The sequence below is a fragment of the Panthera onca genome, chromosome D3, assembly GCF_046562875.1.
Source record: "Panthera onca isolate mPanOnc1 chromosome D3, mPanOnc1 haplotype 2, whole genome shotgun sequence".
Lineage (NCBI taxonomy): Eukaryota > Metazoa > Chordata > Mammalia > Carnivora > Felidae > Panthera > Panthera onca.
In genome coordinates, this window is record NC_138350.1 from 31,738,204 (window position 1) to 31,757,153 (window position 18,950).

At 45.3% G+C, this 18,950-nt stretch overlaps 1 protein-coding gene across 12 annotated transcripts in view; it reads right to left on the reverse strand.

The window, feature by feature from the left end:
• PRELID3A (PRELI domain containing 3A) overlaps positions 1-5,775 on the reverse strand; it is a 38,106-nt gene extending 32,331 nt beyond the window's left edge. For 9 of the 12 annotated variants that reach the window (XM_078435459.2, XM_078435458.2, XM_078435457.2 and 6 more), the window contains exon 1: positions 5,646-5,775. In XM_078435459.2, coding sequence (XP_078291585.2) covers positions 5,646-5,677 — 32 coding nt within the window. In that variant the 5' untranslated portion in view covers positions 5,678-5,775. The other 3 variants (XM_078435452.1, XM_078435453.1, XM_081790766.1) reach the window with 3 other exon arrangements.
• Between the last annotated feature and the right edge of the window lie 13,175 nt (positions 5,776-18,950).

Sequence of the window (18,950 nt, forward strand, 5' to 3'; positions counted from 1 at the left end):
CCATGACCTCTAAATTGGCAGGAACTGGTCTAAAATTCCCTCTCTTAAACAAAGAAATGCTTTTTCAGACTGTGGAATCATGTCACCGAGTTAATGCATCTACTAGCTGTAACATAAAGGGATGAAAAAGCAGAGATGTGGCTGCACCGATCACTCTGTAGGACCCAGACAGCCGAGCCTCCCTCTCTGAGGAAGAAAGGTCAGGGGCATGGTCATCCAAGATCTAGGGAAGGAGGGAGAATCCGGACACACATGAAAGCTGCAAGGGACCTAGTTACATGGGGCCCTTCTCAACGAAATACTCTGTGGGCGCTGCAGGCTAAGGTCCTAAGAGGTGTTCCCCTACAAATCCCTGCTTTAAGCAGAATAGGCTTTGCCTCTTAAAATTACTTAAAACTATCAAAAAGTTGAAGAAATATTGGTATTAAGCAAATATTACACAATAATCTTTCTTTTATATAGAAACCTTGTATCTTTCTCACTGATTTACACTAAATACAAGCCACTTATGACACTCACATAATAAATAATCCTACTGATTATAGGAGAATGACCACATTGGTTAACAGAGACATCAACAGATGCAGGAAATAACATTTTTTAAAATAACAAGTGTTAAGTACAGCAAGTCAGTATCACACACTTCCTGGTTGAAGGCAATAGCCTGACACTTGTTTGGCAAAAATGGCGAAGTCTGGCCATATGGAGTGTTGGGGAGGACAGGAGAAAGGGGGGAGTTGGAGCTGCCAGTGACACACTGGCCCAGGCCCTGAGAGACGCTGAGCAGGCAGGTGCCCTGGTGTCAGGGCTCAGGCACAGGGTCTGGGTTAGGCAGGACAGGAATCGGCTGGAATTCATCCTCCGGGGTGCGTGGTCCTGGCTATGGCTTCAGGTCACTCCTGGTGACCTTCAGGTCACACCTAGCTATCACTTCAGGTGATCGGGGTGCAGTGGGAACCTGGTCCCAGGGTGGGAGGCCCCCACGACAGAGTGGCTGCCTCAGAGCACAGTGCCACCACTGAAGGGCCGGGCAGCACTCTTGCAGTGCCTGGAAGGTGGCAGCACTAGGCCCACCTGGCACACTGGGGAGCAGAAAGGAGTAACAGAGACATCTGTCTACGCACAGCCAGGGTGGCAGAAAGATGAGTGGGATGAGATTATAGGATGCCTGAGGTGTGCCTGAAATAACCGGCAGTGGGGGGTTTGGGGGGGTGGGGAGCAGTGGGTGGGGACACGTGAAGCCAAGCCTGGCTGCAACAGGGTGACTGTCAATGTGGGAGATGGCAGTGGGCACTCACTATTCTCAGCTCTCTGTTTTTGCATACTTTTAAAATTTCCATAATAACAAGCTTTTAAAAATACATATATAACTTGCCATAACCAAGGCGACGCGTCCCTGCACCCACCCAAAGCAACTCTAGGCCCAGAGCAGCGGTTCTCAGAGAGTGGTCCACACCCAGGAGGCTCCCGGGCCCTTTGGGGAGTTCTGCCAGGCCCAAAGTGTCTCAATGCTACTAAGACATGATTGGCCTTTTTCACCATACTGACATTTACCCTGATGCTGCAAAAGTAACAGAGAGTAAAGCTTGCTGGCCTCCCACCGTGAATTAAGGCCCTGAACCCAAACCTAGGGTCAGCGCCCACTGCTATACATGCACTCAGGAAAACAATGCCAGTGTCTTCTTAAGAATACCCATTATGGGGCGCCTGGGTGGCTCAGTCAGTTGAGCGTCTGACTTCGGCTCAGGTCATGATCTCGTGGTCTCTGAGTTCGAGCCCCGTGTTGGGCTCTGTGCTGACAGCTCAGAGCCTGGAGCCTGCTTCGGATTCTGTGTCTCCCTCTCTCTCTGCCCTTCCCCCACTAATGTTCTCTCTCTCTCTGTCTCTCTGTCAAAAATAAGTAAACATTAAAAAAATTCAAAAAAAAAGAATATCCATTATGAAATAGTAAGACTATTAATTTTACATTTAGACCCTTAAGTCCCCCCTCTACTGATATTCTGAGCGAGAGAACACGATGCAGGCAGGACGCGCTCGAGCTGCACGTGCGGGTGCATGGTGGCTGGGGAAGTGCGGGGCAGCTGTTGGGTGGGGGGGCCCTCGTGGCTGCTTCTTTCCGGCCCACCACTCCAAGTAAAACAACAGATGGATGACCTCTGGTTATTCAGACGTAGGCACTTGGCAGACATTTTCTCAAAAATTAATAAAGTGAACCTATCACTTCAACAACTGATTGTATTTGCTCCCAAAGAAAATTTGAGCTTCTGAGTGCAGAATGGAATTTTAGAAAACTTGTATCCTCTACCATGAGCCTGATGACTGTCCCATACTGTAAACCTGACGAACCCATATATGCCAAGTGACTGGTGCATAATGTCATAAAATCATACAGGACTGAAAGACCCGGGCCGATTACTCTGGTAATTATGGCTTTGGAGTTGACATTGCAACAAACTTCAGAAACTACCACTTGTCTCGTTGTAGCAGCAAATAGCCCCAATTACTTTAAAAGACTATTAAAATATTGCTGCCTTTTCCAAATGGGTTTTATTCATATACTGAGTGAGGCTGGGTTTTATTCGTATATTTGAACCAAAATAACAGACTGCAAAACACTGAATACAGAAGCAGACATGAGTATCAAGCTATCTTCTATTAAGCCAGAAATTAACAACAAAAATATCAAACAGCGTCAATCTTCTTACAACTTCTTGTGCTTTTGGAAAATATAGGTTTGTTATTTAATACAAATGTTATTTACATTAATACAGTGGGTCTATTGTTATTTTTAATAAATTGATAGATATTTTTAAGTTTATTGGTTTTAATTTCTAATACGGTAAATATCGATAGATGTAACACAGATTAAAACTGTTTGGGGTATCTCACATTTTCTAAGAGTGTAAAGAGGTCCTGAGGCTGAAAAGTTTGAGAATCACTAACCCAATGGGCCCTTGATTAAATGGATCAGAAATATGCACAGGGGTGGATGATATGGAATGATATGGTGGAATAAAGGGGGAATGTCATGTTCTTTCAATAAGAGACAGGATAAACTGTGACATATTCATACAATGGAATATCATGCAGCTATGAGACACACACACCTCCTTAACACACTGTTGTGAAGAAAGGGAAATGGTCAAAAGACCTGTACCAGGTGATCTCGATTCCTTTTTTTTTTTTAATTTTTTTTTTTTCAACGTTTTTTATTTATTTTTGGGACAGAGAGAGACAGAGCATGAACAGGGGAGGGGCAGAGAGAGAGGGAGACACAGAATCGGAAACAGGCTCCAGGCTCCGAGCCATCAGCCCAGAGCCCGACGCGGACCGCGGACCCACGGACCGCGAGATCGTGACCTGGCTGAAGTCGGACGCCTAACCGACTACGCCACCCAGGCGCCCCTCGATTCCTATTTTAAAACAAACGGCATCACATGGATATCACGTGAACACACACACACATAAACGTAGTCAAATGGACCTTTGCAACATAGACCTTCAGAAGGATACCCACCAAATTCATAATTTTGTCTGCCTGTGGGGAGAGAGAAAGGGAAGAGCACTGGAAGGCACTCAACTTTTGTCTGTAATGTTCAATTTCTCTCATTTAAAAGAAAAGGAGGGGGCAGGGAGCAGAGGACCAGCACTTAGCCCACAGCTTGGGGGCTCACTGAATTCTTTTGGTGGATTGCCAGCTGCCCTCATTTGCAAAGGCACCTGGTTTCCCGGAGATTCCTCAGCCCCTCACTGAGCACCTACTCTGTGCCAGGCACTGGCAGAGTGCCAAGGACACAAAATGAATGAGGTAAAAGAATGAAGGACTGATACAGGCTACTACACCAATGAAGCTCAAAAAAATACGTGCCAGACATAAAAGAAGCCAGACACAAATGACTACGTACTGTATGATGAGATTTATACGAAATGTCTAGAAAAGGCAAATCTATAGAAACAGAGTGGTGGTTGCCTGGGGCTGGAGATGAGAGTGGCGGGGGACTGTGAATGGGCATGAGGGGTCTTTGTAGGATGATGGAAATGTTCTAAAGCTGGACTACAGTGATGGTTGCGTAACTCTGCAAATGCATTAAGAATCACTGAACTTTAGGGGCGCCTGGGTGGCTCAGTCGGTTAAGCGGCCGACTTCAGCTCAGGTCATGATCTCGCGGTCCATGAGTTCAAGTCCCGCGTCAGGCTCTGTGCTGACAGCTCAGAGCCTGGAGCCTGTTTCAGATTCTGTGTCTCCCTCTCTCTGACCCTCCCCCATTCATGCTCTGCCTCTCTCTGTCTCAAAAATAAATAAACGTTAAAAAAAATTTTTTTCTAAAAAAAAAAAAGAATCACTGAACTTTAAATGGGTGTTTATCAATAGTGACTTTCCACAGCTGACCATTCACTTCTGCCTGTCAACCAACATTTCATGAACTTCTAGGATAATCCTTCTCAGGTGGCATACAGTTTGCAATGACTTAACTTATCCCTTCTGCATCTGGATGGTGTCAGTTATGTCCCAACCTTGGAAGGACTGAGAAGAGAATCTCTGGAGTCTCTCTCAAGGGGTTTTCTCTGGATCTCTCAAGGAACCCCAGTCGAGAAAGGCTGCAGGCCGTACAAAAATCAACACTATAACTAGATCCCATAAAGTCTCAAGATCTCATTAAAAATAACTTCAGAGGTTTTAAACCACTTGATAAATTTTTATTTTACATAATAATTTATATAAAAAGGTCAAAGAATGACAATACCATTTCATGCAATATTTTCTTTTTCAGAAATGAAATGCTTCTCTTAAGTGGGGTCAAGGAATCTTTAAAATCTTTGTTCCTTTAAAAAATATTAAAAGATGGCTTCATAGTGTCACAGATCAAGCGACTTATTTGGAGATATCATTTAGGTCACGAAAGTACTCTGAAACAGTTCGCAGTTTTCCATGCCGGCTTTGGAGGCCTTCCATGCCCACAAGCGCATGCAGGCTGAAAGACCCCCACAAGCCTTCTCCACATTTGGCTTCCTCCCGAGCTCACTTAGCGTCGGTGTTCAATTGCCCTACACAATCTCAGCAAAGGACCAGGCCAGCTCTCCAGGCCTCTGTTCTCCCCGGGTCGCCGCGCGCCCTGCCCAAAGAGCGCATTGTGCAGGCGGAGATATGGCCTGCTCCCGGGTGGTCTGCGGAGTGCGCACCATCACTTTGCCGGGTCCTCTCCCGGCCACGTCCACTCGGGCCTCCCTGCACACCGGTGCGCCCTGCCGCGGAAAGCACTGCCCCGCTCCCCACCGTTCGGCCCCCGACGGCTAGCTGAGAACCGTCCCCGCGGCTCGGCCCTCCGCCAGCCCCCAAAGGAAAGGCCGCCCCCCGCCCCCTGGATTTAGCAATCCCACCACGGGCCTCCGTCAGTCAGGCGGCCCCTCCCTCGAACAGACTGCACCACTCGGCGGGATCTCTACCTAACGTCGTCCTAGCTGGGACAAGGCCTGCTCCTCTTTTTAGGATGCCGGGGCCGCGGTCTGGGAACCGCCAGCGCGGGGCCGGGCGGGCTCTGCGAGGGCTGGGTCTGGGGTCTAGCCTTCCTCGACCGCCCCCAGAGGTTTGGGGGAAGGAGCAGGTGCCGGTCCGGACCCCACCGTGGCCCGCAGCCCGACCTCACCCGAACACGTGCTCCGAGCTCCAGATCTTCATCGCCGCCGGCCGCTGGCCGCAAGGCGCGGGTTCCCGACTCGGACTCCGCGCGCCCGACTCAGCGCGCCCGGCTCCTCCCTCGCGGCGCGTGGGGGCGGGGCGGGGGCGGGGCGCTCGCGCGGTGGGCGGGACCGGGACCCGCGCTCTCCTGCACCTCCCGCTTGCCTGTCATTTGGCCACGAGGGTTGTGGTGGCTAAAAATAGGGATGCGGGACTCAGCTGTCCCCGCGGATGGGGCATCTGCGCTGCGGCAAGGAGATGCGCGGAGAGCACTAGCTGCAAATGCAGGGATGGAGGTGAGGGACTAATTCTCATCGTTCAGGTTGTCCAAATTCTCCCACAGCTCTTTCCAGTTGGGCTGTTTTCTACTGTTGGGAAGTATAAAGAAAAACAAAATCTCCTGTCAGCCCCCCAGAAACTCTCCACGGAATAGAAGAGAAAGAAACAGTTTTACTACTGAGTAAACATTAAGCCAGAATGTAATGCGTGTCACAGGCGATAAAGAGATTGCAAACACAGCAAGAAATCTCACCCTTTTATATAGCCAGGCAGGTGCAACACCTTCCACCCGTGTTCTCAAGTGAGACGATTTGACAGCACCATTTGTCACGCAGAGTTCATCCTAAATTTACCTGGTAATTAGAGTGGCTGTTTTGTTTGCTAATTGTCTTTATCCAAAGGAGCAATAAAATTCTCATGTCGTCACCATAGAAGGTAGGTTTGAAGCCAGGTGCTCCTGAAAATTAAGCTAACATTTCAAAGAGATGGCTCCCAGGACTTTGACAAAAGTATTTCTGGGTTGTAAAACTGGCCAAAGGCCCACTTAGCTTTTGAAAACATTTACACACATCTCAAAAGGACAAAGAATTTACAAGTTTTCTAGAGTAAATGCTCTTTAAGAAGGGAAAGGAGTGGTTCTTTTCCTTTTGCACCAGGGAAAATCGATTTTGTTTCTTTTTAGATTTGTATTTACCCTGCACGACCACAAACAAAGTTCAAGTGCAAAGAAGCAGATGCTTGTTTTGTGAAGAAGGTGACCTGTGCAGAATGAGATGTAGCATGAGGGCAGGGACCTCGTCCGGTTCACTACTGAATCCCAGGACTTGGCACAGCACCTGGCATTGAGTGGGCATCCAGGGCCTTGTTTGTGCGATGAGCCAGTGAAGTGGAAAGAGAACACAGAAACAACCAGAAACAACCTAACTAGGTTAGGATCCTGGCTCCACCATCTACTTATGCTGGCCTTTACCACCTATGGCTTTAACCTTACAGTAACCTTCCAAAGTTGGTGCTACTGTACCTGTTTCATAGATGAGCAAACTGGGGTTTAAGGAAATGTAAAAGCTTCACACACTAAGGGATGGAGCTGAAAACTGGCACTAGCCATTCGCAGACTGCGACCTTGGCATCCTTAAAAGAAGAGCCAACTCTGTCCTTTCTAGGGGCAGTTAGGTAGAGAACTCAAAGAGCAATGCAGCCTATCTGATACAGGGGCCACCTGACTGATGAGGCCCATGATGGAACTGCTGAAGCAGGGGGCTGGGGGGCAGCCTTTCCTTTGGGGGCTGGCGGAGGGCTGAGCTGCTGACAGACCTCAGCTACCCATACAGGGCTGGACAGTGGGGTTTGCACGACTCCCCCTCACACCTGTGCTACAGTGGCTCACAATTATGATCAGACCTGTTGTCAAACATTTCCTACATGCTCAGCACTAGGAAGCTAGGTGCTGTTATTTTGATTTTTAAAAAGCATCATCATGTAAAATCAGCATCTTCCACAAATGTGTACTGAGCATGAGACTCGAAGAATGGGGCTGCTTGGTGAGTTAGAACACACCATAGGTGAGACAGCTCCTGTAAGTATCTCCAGGTCTGAGAGGGATGACTGCTGAGTTTTGCATCTCACCGAGTGGGGAAACTAAGACCCTAACGAGGTAGCGCCTTGGTACAGAGACACGCTATTTAGTGGTGGAGTTGGGCGACCAAGAAAGGGAGAGAAATGAGACCACCTTTGATCCCTGGGTGATTGTTGCTCAGTCTCACTGTCACCTGCCCTTGCCCCACCTTCAAATCCATCTTACACAGGGCCGTGGGTTCTCAGGCAGCCATGCCTGGCCTGTGCATCCGGGTATCATCCGGCCTGTGCAGCACCCTCCCTGCAATTACGTCACAGCCCGTGCACACCTCCCTCTGACGCTCACCACAGTGGCTTATGATCATCCGTGGTTTTCGGCCTCCCCACCAGGCTAAAAACCTTTTGCGATCAGGAACTGGATTATCATTATTCTTGGTATGTCCAGAGTCAGAAGCATAGTAGGTACACAATCAATGAAGAATTCTTGAAGAATAAACAAAAGTCCCATCCCTGCTTGAAGTCCTATCCTGATACCTCCATTTGGGGCAGCGTCCACACTTGCATTCGCTCCGTTACACCGAGTCGGCTCCGGGAACAGAGGTGGCTGCTGTCACCTGGAATGGAAACCCTAGGTCCCACCTCAGCCCCACCATGCAGTGGGAGGCCGGTGGGGGGACAGGCGTTTGTGGTTTAACAAGTTCCGCCCCGTGACTCTGATGCCGACGGACGGCAACTGTCTCAGATCCGCCTGTCCACCAGCTGGGTTAGGCAAGGAGCTTCCTTGTCATCACCGGACCCTCGCTCATACTATTTCTTCTAGCCAGAACATGCTCCTCCATGCTTGTCCTATAGAAGAGCACTATATGCAAAAATCCAGAAGCATCTGGGGGAGAGGCAACCACATACTTTTCATCTTCCTATTCCCAGCTCCTGGAACGTAGGGGCTCAACAAATTCATTCCATTGGGCGAATGGGAGGGATCTGCATCAACTGCCTTTTTTTTTTTTTTTTTAATGTTTATTTATTTTTGAAAGAGAGAGAGAGAGTGAGGCAGAGTGTGAGCAGGGGAGAGGCAGAGAGAAGAGGGAGACAAAGAATCTGGAACAGGCTCTAGGCTCTGAGCTGACAGCACAGAGCCAGATGCAGGGCTTGAACTCACAAACTGAACCGTGAGATCATGACCTGAGGGGAAGTCAGATGCTTAACCGACTGAACCACCCAGGCGCCCCTCCAACTGCCTTCTGAGACGATAAGGGGCCACAGCATGAGAGGTAGAACGGTGGTCCCAACCTAGGCTGTGTGCTGGAGTAATCTGAGGAGCTTTGAAAAGTATCAGTGCCTGGAACCCACCCTACATTATTTCATTGGACTATCTCGTGGCCTAAGCTGCACGAACTTGAAAAGCTCCCCCACCCCTTCCCCCGCGCTGGCCACCTGATGATTCTAATGGGCAACTGAGGTGAAAAGGGCAGAAGCAGAGGGGATGAAGGCAAGTCCAGAGGCCCAGTCTAGCAGCTGCTGCGCCAGCACAGGGGAGAAATGGGTGCTTGGCCGGTGTAGTGGGGATAAGACTTGGAAACAGCTGAAGGACCTTATAATCAACTGGGCTTAGGGGAGAGGAAAGGAAGGACTGGCCACCCTCTTCCCTTCTCATCCCTCATTCCTGTCATTTACTGAGGAGTTGGCAGTTTGGCTCATGGGGTCTCTCTCTCTCCACTCCCCACTGCCCCCCCCTCCCTTCACCATCCATTGCCTTAATTCTTGCCAGTGTCAACATCTTTGTGGAGGATCCATCCAGAAGCCCAGGAGTCTGATTCCTGGACCTCCCTAACTTTAGATACCTCAGTCCTCACTTGACTGCAGTCATCCACCCCCACCAAGCCTGCTGCCTGGATCTTGCTTATATTTTGAATTTCAGCCCAAACATCTCAAGCTCCAACATATTACTACAGGGGACTCTCTGCTTCCCTAACAGGACAATGACTGTGTTTAGCTGGCACCTCTGTCACATCAGAGAGTGCTCAGGGAAGGCAGACCCCACCCCACTTGTTTCGGGGCTGGGCTGAGGTCTAAGGGTCAGAGGATGGGCTCGGGAGCCAGCTTGTGATGCAATGCTGGCCAGTGAGCATGTGGGAGCCTGCTACAAGGTTGTGGGGAGAAAGTTCCTCACTCAGGAGCAAATCATCAGAAACCACCACATCCACTGCTTAACTCCTGGGGCTGGTGTGACGACTCCTTGTTACCAGCAGGAAGAGGAAATCAGCACCACTGATAGAAGTTTATTGGGAAAAGGGCAGTATCCAACCCTTCTCAGCCAGCCTGGGGCTCACAGCTATGCCATAATAAATGTTCTCATTGTTTTTCATTGTCTCATGTCATTTGAATTCACATTTTAGCCTAAAGCCGCTTCCTGTCCCTTAGGCACCTGCTCCACTAGTCTTCCCTTCTGTAGCTTCCATTTCTTCCACACACAGGTCATTTCACTCCACATTATAATTATAAATTGGCCAACTTTTGACTTAAAAACAAACCACAACCCCTCCCCCCCCAATCTCTCCCTTGACTCTGCACCTGTCTGTGGGTCCTTACAGGAGCCCAGGACCTGAGCTCTTTCACTCACCTTCCCCCCCTGCTCGTCCCAAACAAACCAGGTGAGTTAATTTTTCCTTGCTTGGGGTGCAGAAGACAGAGGAGCAATCCCTAATCACCCTCCAGTTAAATAGGCAAAGATGTGTTATTTTTAATTAAACGTTAGATGCAACCATGTTCTTGTGCCACAGGAATAGTCAAAGAAGTCAGAGGCTAGCTTATGGGGTGCTGAGCAGACCCACCACTCCCCTGGGCAGTTCCTGGACACTTAGTGGGAGGTGCCACGCGCCCTGTGAAGCAGCCAAGACAGATGCTGGCGGGTGAGGCGGGTATGCTCACAGCCAGGTGACACATGAGTCTGATTCAGTGCCACCCAACAGCTTCTTTGTTGTTGTTTGAGTTTTATGGTTTCTGTAGAACTGGAAAGGTGCCAGGGAACAGAGCAACATTAAGCCAAGCACAGGATATGGTTGTTTCTCCAATAGTTATCAGGCAAAGATGGGATGATGGGATGATGGCTGTTGACTGAACCTCTCACGGCAGCACACATCTGGGTTGGTTGTTGTCATGGCCGCTGTGGGAACCGAGGAAAGTGTCCCAAGGAATGGAGCATTTAGGAGCAAAAGTCACCCTTCACTTTTATCTTTGGCTGAAATGCCTCTTCCGCATTTTCTTTGGCTTGAAGACCAAGGTCACCATGATTACAGAAGTGCTGAGGGAAAGGATGAAGTACACACACTGCCCTAGAAGTTTATGGTGGTAAATGCCAAAGCTTCGTGAACGTGAAGCATTTGAAACCTGACCTCCGGCTACTACATTCCCCTATAAGTATTATGAAATTGTTCTCCCCACTTCTCATCTCAATCTTGGAGTCCACATTTGCTATTCCCCCTTGGTTGCTGCTTATTTATTCCACATGCTGTGATGGGCTCCTGAGACTCTTCTCGTTAGGGTCCCCAGACACCATCATGTTTTCCAATCCAGTGGGCATTGTTCAGCCCCACTCCTTGCAGACCTCTCTGGTGCACTTGAACTACTGAGCACTCTCTCCCTGAAACTCTGCTACCTTGGCTTTGCTCCAATGACATCTCATTGTTGCGTCATATTCCTTCCAGGTCTCCTTTGCAGATTCTTCTCCCCACTCTTCATTCTTCTGCTCTTCTCATGCTACACCTTCCGCCTGAGTGAACTCACCGAGTTTTGTGGGTTCTACTAACTCCCAAACCTATATCTTGATCTCATTTTTACCCCAGGCTTCACACCCATCTATGTGGTTACCCACAGGATATTCCCTGGGTCCGTACCTCGAACTCGCTGTGGCCCAAGCATCTTCCACCCTAAGCAAATTCCTTTCCAGAATTCACTCTCCAGGTTCATGGTATCACCCGGGTGCCCCAAGCTAGAGTTAATCCCTTAGCCTCTACACCCAACTAATCTTATCAAGTCCTTTAGAATTCACCTCTTGGGGCACCTGGGTGGCTCACTTGATTAAGCATTCGACTTCGGCTCAGGTCATGATCTCACAGAGCTGTTCAAGCCCTACATTGGGCTCTGTGCTGACAGCTCAGAGCCTGGAGCCTGCTTCAGATTCTGTGTCTCCGTCTCTCTCTCTCTCTCTCTCTCTCTCTCTCTCTCTCTCTCTCTCAAAAATAAACATTTAAAAAAGTTTTAGAATTCATCTCTTACAGATTGCTTTAATCCATTCATTCTTCTATAAACTTTAAAAGCCAATGTGATTTAGTATTCATAGTCGAAGGCATAGGTTTGCGGATGAACAAACCTGGGTGCCAGCCGTGTCTCCCTTTTCGCAAACATCCATGTCAAGATCTATGAAATGGGGATACCAGCAGTAGCTCCCCTATAGGACTTGGGAGAATTAAATGAGAATATAGGGAAAGTCCGTTAGCACAGTGACTGGTGGGCAGGAACAACAAGTGTCAGCCGCTCTCATTGTTAGGATTGGATTACCACCTGCTACTGCTGACTTAGCCCAGCCCTCCACCACCCCCCTTCTGGATTACTCTAGCGGCCTGGAACTGGTCTCACTGCCACTCAGCCAGCCCCTCAGAATGGTGCCATCCCCATGCCCAACCGTCACTCCTGTGTTGTCAGCCTATGTCGCGCCCACTCCAAAGCTATGTTTGACCGCCCCTGGGCCCTCCTCACTCCTGGGCCATCCTGTGATTGCCTGTACATGCCTCCACCATGACTCTCAGTGCACTGTTCTATGATGACTGTCCTTGTTTGTGTTTCTGCCTCTCCCACTAGATTGATGCTTATTAAGGAGGCAGATTGCTGGTCTCCACCTCTTACCTTTTTTTTTTTTAATGTTTATTTATGTTTTGAGAAAGAAAGAGAGCACAGGAGAGGGGCAGAGAGAGGGGGGAGACAGAGGATCCAAAGTGGGCTCTGAGCTGTCAGCACAGATGCGGGGCTCGAACTCACAGACCGGGAGATCATGATCTGAGCCCAAGGCAGACGCTTAACCAACTGAGCAACCCAGGTGCCCCATCCACCTCCTACCTTTTAAATTGGCATCTCTGGAGCGGGGAGACCCAGAAACAGGCATTTTTTAATGAACAGCTTCGGCAAGTATAAGGCTCCTGAAGTGTGGAAAGGAGTCGTCCACATGACTGTGTGATCTTCAAGGATGGGGACTGAGCTTTACTCATTTTTGTGTAGCCAAGATATGTCCCAGGACCTGGCAAACAGTAAGCCCTTGAAAATTGCTTGTTCAGTGAGTCAAGGCTGATTCCAAGGCAGTCATGAACCAGGGAGTGGTCTGGCCACAGGGTGGGTGGAACTCCACCTGCAGTAACTATCCAGGGAAGTTCCTGGAAGCCCTATGGCTTCTCTATGAGAGGCTTTCAACTGATAATCCTACTCTTCATTGTATCAGTTAGGATTCTATATATTGCTATCTTGTGTCAAAATTTCATTTTTACAGGAGTCTGATGCTAAAAATAAATTAGTTTGAAAACTGCTGTAGTAGAATAGTTTTTTTTTTAATGTTTGTTTAGTTTTGAGACAGAGAGAGACAGTGTGAGAGGGGGAGGGGCAGAGAGAGAGGGAGACACAGAATCTGAAGCAGGCTCCAGGCTCTGAGCTGTCATCACAGAGCCCAACTCGGGGCTCAAATTCACAAACCATGAGATCATGACCTGAGCTGAAGTCAGACGCTTAACAGACTGAACCACCCAGGTGCCCCAATAGTTTTTTAATTTAGAGGGAAAATCAATCTCCCAGCAGGTAAGAAGTTTTGAAGAACTTCTGGAGCTATTTCTTTCCCATTTGCCTCGGATATTGCTTCAAAATCCCAGGATTATAACAAAGATTAGGCTCTGATAGGTTTTTAAGTTTTTATTTCAATTCCAGTTAGTTAACATACAATGTTGTATTAGTTTCAGGCATACACTATAGTGGTTCCACAGTTCCATACATCACCCAGTACTCATTAGGCTCTGATACTTAACTGATCCTTAAATACAGTGATAGTAAAGACTGGATTTACAGAGATTTCACGTGGTCATGCTGTCTGAATAAGATGGCAAAAGGCCTAAAATCCTACATTTAGAATATTACTGGAATCCAAAGACATGTTCTCTAACAAAATTCAAAAACAACCTCAACACAGCCAAGATATTCTAGCATATTACTAAAATAGAGTATATCTCTGTGACATTTTACTTCCTATGGTATATGTTTCTGTTTCTTTTTTTACAATTTTTGTACAATTCTTTTTGTACAATTTCTTTTTTTAAAATTTTTAAACATTTTTATTCATATTTTGAGAGACAGAGCACAAGCAGGGCAGACACACACACACACACACACACACACAGAATCCAAAGCAGGTTCCAGGCTGTGAGCTGTCAGCACAGAACCTGATGTGCAGCTCGATCCCATGAACCACGAGATCATGACCTGAGCTAAAGTTGGCCACTCAACCAACTGAGCCACCCAGGCGCCCCTCAACTCCTACATACAATTTCTGAAGTAAGTCCCTCCAACACATAGCTTAAATTTTGTTCCTTATTTCTGCTTCTGAACACTTTATCCTATATAGCTCACATGGTTTTTCATTAGAAACCTAAGACACAATTTCCTTCCCAGCTTGCAAACTCCTTCTCATTTTGCCTGCTGGCATTGCAAAAGATGGCTTATGACTAGAGGGGCTGGAATCCAAAACAATTATCTGTTTTCTCACAAGAAGATATGACTGGGAACAATCTAGGAACTTTAGATTTGCTACAGTATTGTGGCCAATACTTTTAGAAAAATATTTGATCATTATCAAGTAAAGTAGTGATGAGGAATATTCTAAATGTTCTGCTATTGTCATTCATGAAACTTGTGTCAATGTCATGATTCCTTCTATTATTCATTATCATGTAGGAGATGCTAATATTTTGTCACTAGGTTCCTTTAGCAAGTTTCTTGAAATGCACAAAGCGCAGTTGTCTTAGAGATTGATAGACCTCTCCTGCCACCTAGTGGGGAATATGCAGCACAGCTCTTGTATGAACTGGTGAGGTCCTATTCCCCAACACTTGTGAATAATTTTTTTAAAAGTGTTTACCAAGCCATTTCTCTGCTAGGAAATCATCCTCTGAATAGATACTGGCATTTGGATATGGATATGGATATAGATACATCAATAAGAATGTTCATTGTAGCATTTGAAATACAAATAACTTGGGAACAGTCTAACCCCTACTTAAAACCTGTTACACCTTTACCATAGGATACAATGGAGCTAATTAAAGAATGGGGTGGAACTATATGTTATTAACATACAAAAATATATGTTAAAAAAGCAAGGTGAATAAGGTATAATTTTATTCACGTAAAATATGTTTTATATGCTTGTAAATACATATAAAATACATAGACAGATACACACAGAAAAAAAGTTAGCTTTAAACAGTGAGAATAAGAGATTGAGAGACTTTTACCCTCAACCTTGTAACTTTATACTGATGGAAAAAAATTTGTCCTGAACTTTTTATAATTACAAGTTTTGTTTGTTCTTAATTATAAAACTAATATGTATTTATTGCAGAATGTCTGGAAAATAGAAATAAGCATTATTTTTAAAAAATTACTTGTAACCTCAGCACACAGAGAAAAACCTCCTTGAACATTCTTTAAGTTTCCTTATATTTTATTTGAAAACTTTATGGTTCAAAAATGGGAAACAGTATGAAAAAGCACACACTAAGAAGTCTCAGGGGATGCCTGGCTGATTTAGTCGGTAGAGTGTCTGAGTCTTGACCTCAGGGTCATGATTTCAAGCCCCTTGTTGAGCATAGAGCCTACTTTAAAAAAACGTCTCAGAATATCCATGCCATCCTGCCATCTATAAGAGAGCACTTTAGTTTCTTAGATTTGTATTCTATCAACCAGCCCTCAGCCCTTGGCAATCACTAATCCACCTTTACATCTCTATGGATTTGCCATTTCAGACATTCTACCTAAATAGATTCATACAATCTCTGGTTTTTGTAACTGGATTTTTTTCACTAAACATAATGTTTTCAAGGTTCATCCATGTTGAAGCATGTATTAGTATTTTGTTCCTTTTTATGGCTGAATAATAATTGTAAGGATATGCCACAGCTGATTATCCATTCATCAGTTGATGGACATTTAGGTTGTTTTCACATTTTGTCTCTTATAAATCATGCTACTGTGAACAATTGTGTATAAGTTTCTGTGTGGACATATGTTTTCATTTCTCTTGAGTATGTAGCTAAGAGTGGACATGCTGGGTTATATGGTAATTAATTGCATGTTTAACCTTTTGAGGAAGTGCCAGGCAATTTCCAAAGCAGTTGCACCCTTTCCCTATCCCACCAGTATGAGGGTTCTAATTTCTCCAACCCCTCATCAACACTCACTGTCTCTTTATTCCAACCATCCTACATTGTGAATCGGAAATTCACTGCGGTTCTGATTTGTCTTTCCCTGATGGCTAATGATGAGCATCTTTTACTGTACTCTTTGGCCATTTGTATGTGTGCTTTGGAGGAAGGTCTATTTAACTCTTTTGCCCATCAAAAAGCTTTAATGAGACGTAATTCACGTAACATACAATTAATCTATTTAAAATGTATAAGTTGGGATACCTTGGTGGCTCAGTCAAACATCCGACTCTTGACCTCAGCTCAGGTCTTGATCTCGGGATCATGGGTTCAAGCCCCACACTGGGGTCCACGCTGGGCATGGAGCTTACTGAAAATAAAATAAAGTAAAATTAAATTAAAAAGCATATAAATCAATGGTTTCAGTTTGTTTGCAGGGTGGTAGCCAACCATCACCATAACCAATTTTAGGACATTTTCATCACCCCAAAATGAAACACATACCCTTTAGCCATCGCCCCCTAATCTCTCTCCCTTCCCCCAGCAGCCTTAGGCAACCACTAATCTACTTTCATTTTTATAGATTTGCCTGTTCTGAACATTTCATATACATCGGTTCATAACTATGTGGTCTTTTGTGTCTGGCTTCTTTCACTTAGTGTAATGTTTTCAAAGTTCATCCATGTTGGGGCATGTATCAGAATTTTGTTACTTTTTATGGCTGAATAGTATTCCATCATTTTGTTTACCCATCCATCTATTGATGGGCACTTGGTTTATTTCCACTTTTGGCTATTGTGATAATGCTGCAATAAACATTGCCGTACAGGTATGTTTACATTCCTGTTTCAATTCTTTCGGGTATATACCTCGGAAGGGAACTATGGCACTGTGTGGTAGTTCAGTGTTTAGCTTTTTGAGCAAATGCCAAACTTCTCCACAATAGCTGCACCAATTAACATTCCCACCAGCAATAAATGAGGGTTCTAACTTCTCCACATTCTCACTTAAAAAAAATATTATAGCCATTTTAGTAGGAGTGAAATAATATTTCATTGTGCTTTTAATTTTTTTAAAGGTTATTCATTTGTTTTTGAGAGAGAGAGAGAGTGAGAGAGCGAGTGAGCAGGGGAGGGGCAGAGACAGAGGAAGAGAATTCTAAGCAGGCTTTATGCTGTCAACGAGCAACCCAACACAGGTCTCAATGTCACTAACCGTGAAATCATGACTTGAGCTGAAATCTAGACGCAGATGCTTAACCAACTGAGCCAAACAAACGCCTTCCATTGTGATTTTAATTTGCATTTTCCTAAGGACTAATGATGTTGAGCATCTTTTCATGTGCTTATTGGCCATCTGTATATCTTCATTTGAGGAGTATCTATCCAAATCCTTTGCCATTTTTAAAAAAATGTTTATTGGGGCGCCTGAGTGGCTCAGTTGATTAAGCCCAACTTCAGCTCAGGTCACGATCCCATGGTCCATGAGTTCGAGCCCTACGTCGGGCTCTGTGCTGATCGCTCAGAGCCTGGAGCCTAGAGCCTGCTCCAGATTCTGTCTCCCTCTCTCTCTGCCCCTCCCCTGCTCGTGCTCTCTCTCTCTCTCTCTCTTTCTCTCAAAAATAAATAAAACATTAAAAAAAAATATTTATGTTTGAAAGAGAGCTAGGGAGAGACAGGCAGAGAGATCATGAGTTGGGGAGGGGCAGAGAGAGAAAGAATCCTAAATAGGCTCCATGCTGTCAATGTGCAGCTGGCCGTGAGGCCTTATGTCATGAACCGTGAGGTCATGACCTGAGCTGAAATCAAGAGTCAGAGCCTTAACCAACTGAGCCACCCAGGCGCCCCGGGTTAATTTTTCTTTAAATGTTTTGTAGAATTCACCAGCAAAGCCACCTGATTCTGGTCTTTTGTTGTTGCAAGGTTTTTTTATTTCTGGTTCAATCCCTTAACTTGCATAGGTTTGTTCACATTTTCTGTTTTTTCTCTTGACTCAATATTGGTAATTTTTGTTTCTAGATATTTTTCCTAGGTTATCTATTTTATTGGCATACAATTGCTCATACTATTATATCCTTTTTACCTGTAAATTTGATAGTGATGACTCATTTTCATCTCTGATTTTAGATATTTGTGTCTCTTTTTTTTAATCAGTCTAGCTAAAGTTTCATCACTTCTATTGATCTTTTCAAAGAACCAACCCTTTGCTTCATTGATTTTCTTTGCCGTTTTTCTATTCTATATTTTACTTATCTCTGTTCTAATCTTTATTATTCTTCCAACCTTGGGTTTAGTTTGATCATCTTTTTCAAGCTCCTTGGGGTATAAAGTTATGTTATTGATCTGATGTTTTTCTTCTTTTTAAAATATAGGCATTTGCAGCCTAATGAAAATGCAGCATACCAAAACTTGGAATGTAATGAAGACATTGCTCAGAGAGAATTATGTAGCTATAAATTCCATATAAATATATCATCCTCCTGTCTGCTAGCCTCTATAGTTTCTGATGATAAATTGGCTATTTATCTTATTGCTCATCTCTTATATGTGATGAGTTGCTTCTCTCTTGCTGCTTTCAAGATTATTTCTTTGTCTTTGTCTTCCATGGTTTGATTATAATATATCTCGTTGTCAGTCTCGTAGAGAGTTTGGTGAGCTTCTTGGATTTGTAGATTCATGACTTTCACCATATTTGGAAGTTTGGGGCTATTATTTCTTCAAATATCCTTTCTGTCCTTTTCTCTTTTCTCCCTCTGTGACTCCCATAATGCATAATTTTATCCACTTATGGTATCCCACAGGTCCATTAGGCACTATTCATTTTTCTCCATTCTTTTTTCCTTTTGGCTTTTCAAATTGCAGAATTTCAATTTTTCTGTCTTCAAGTTCACAGGTTTCTCCCTGCTTGAATGTGATATTGAACTGCCCTAGTGAAAATTTCATTTCAGTTATCGTATGTTTTGGCTC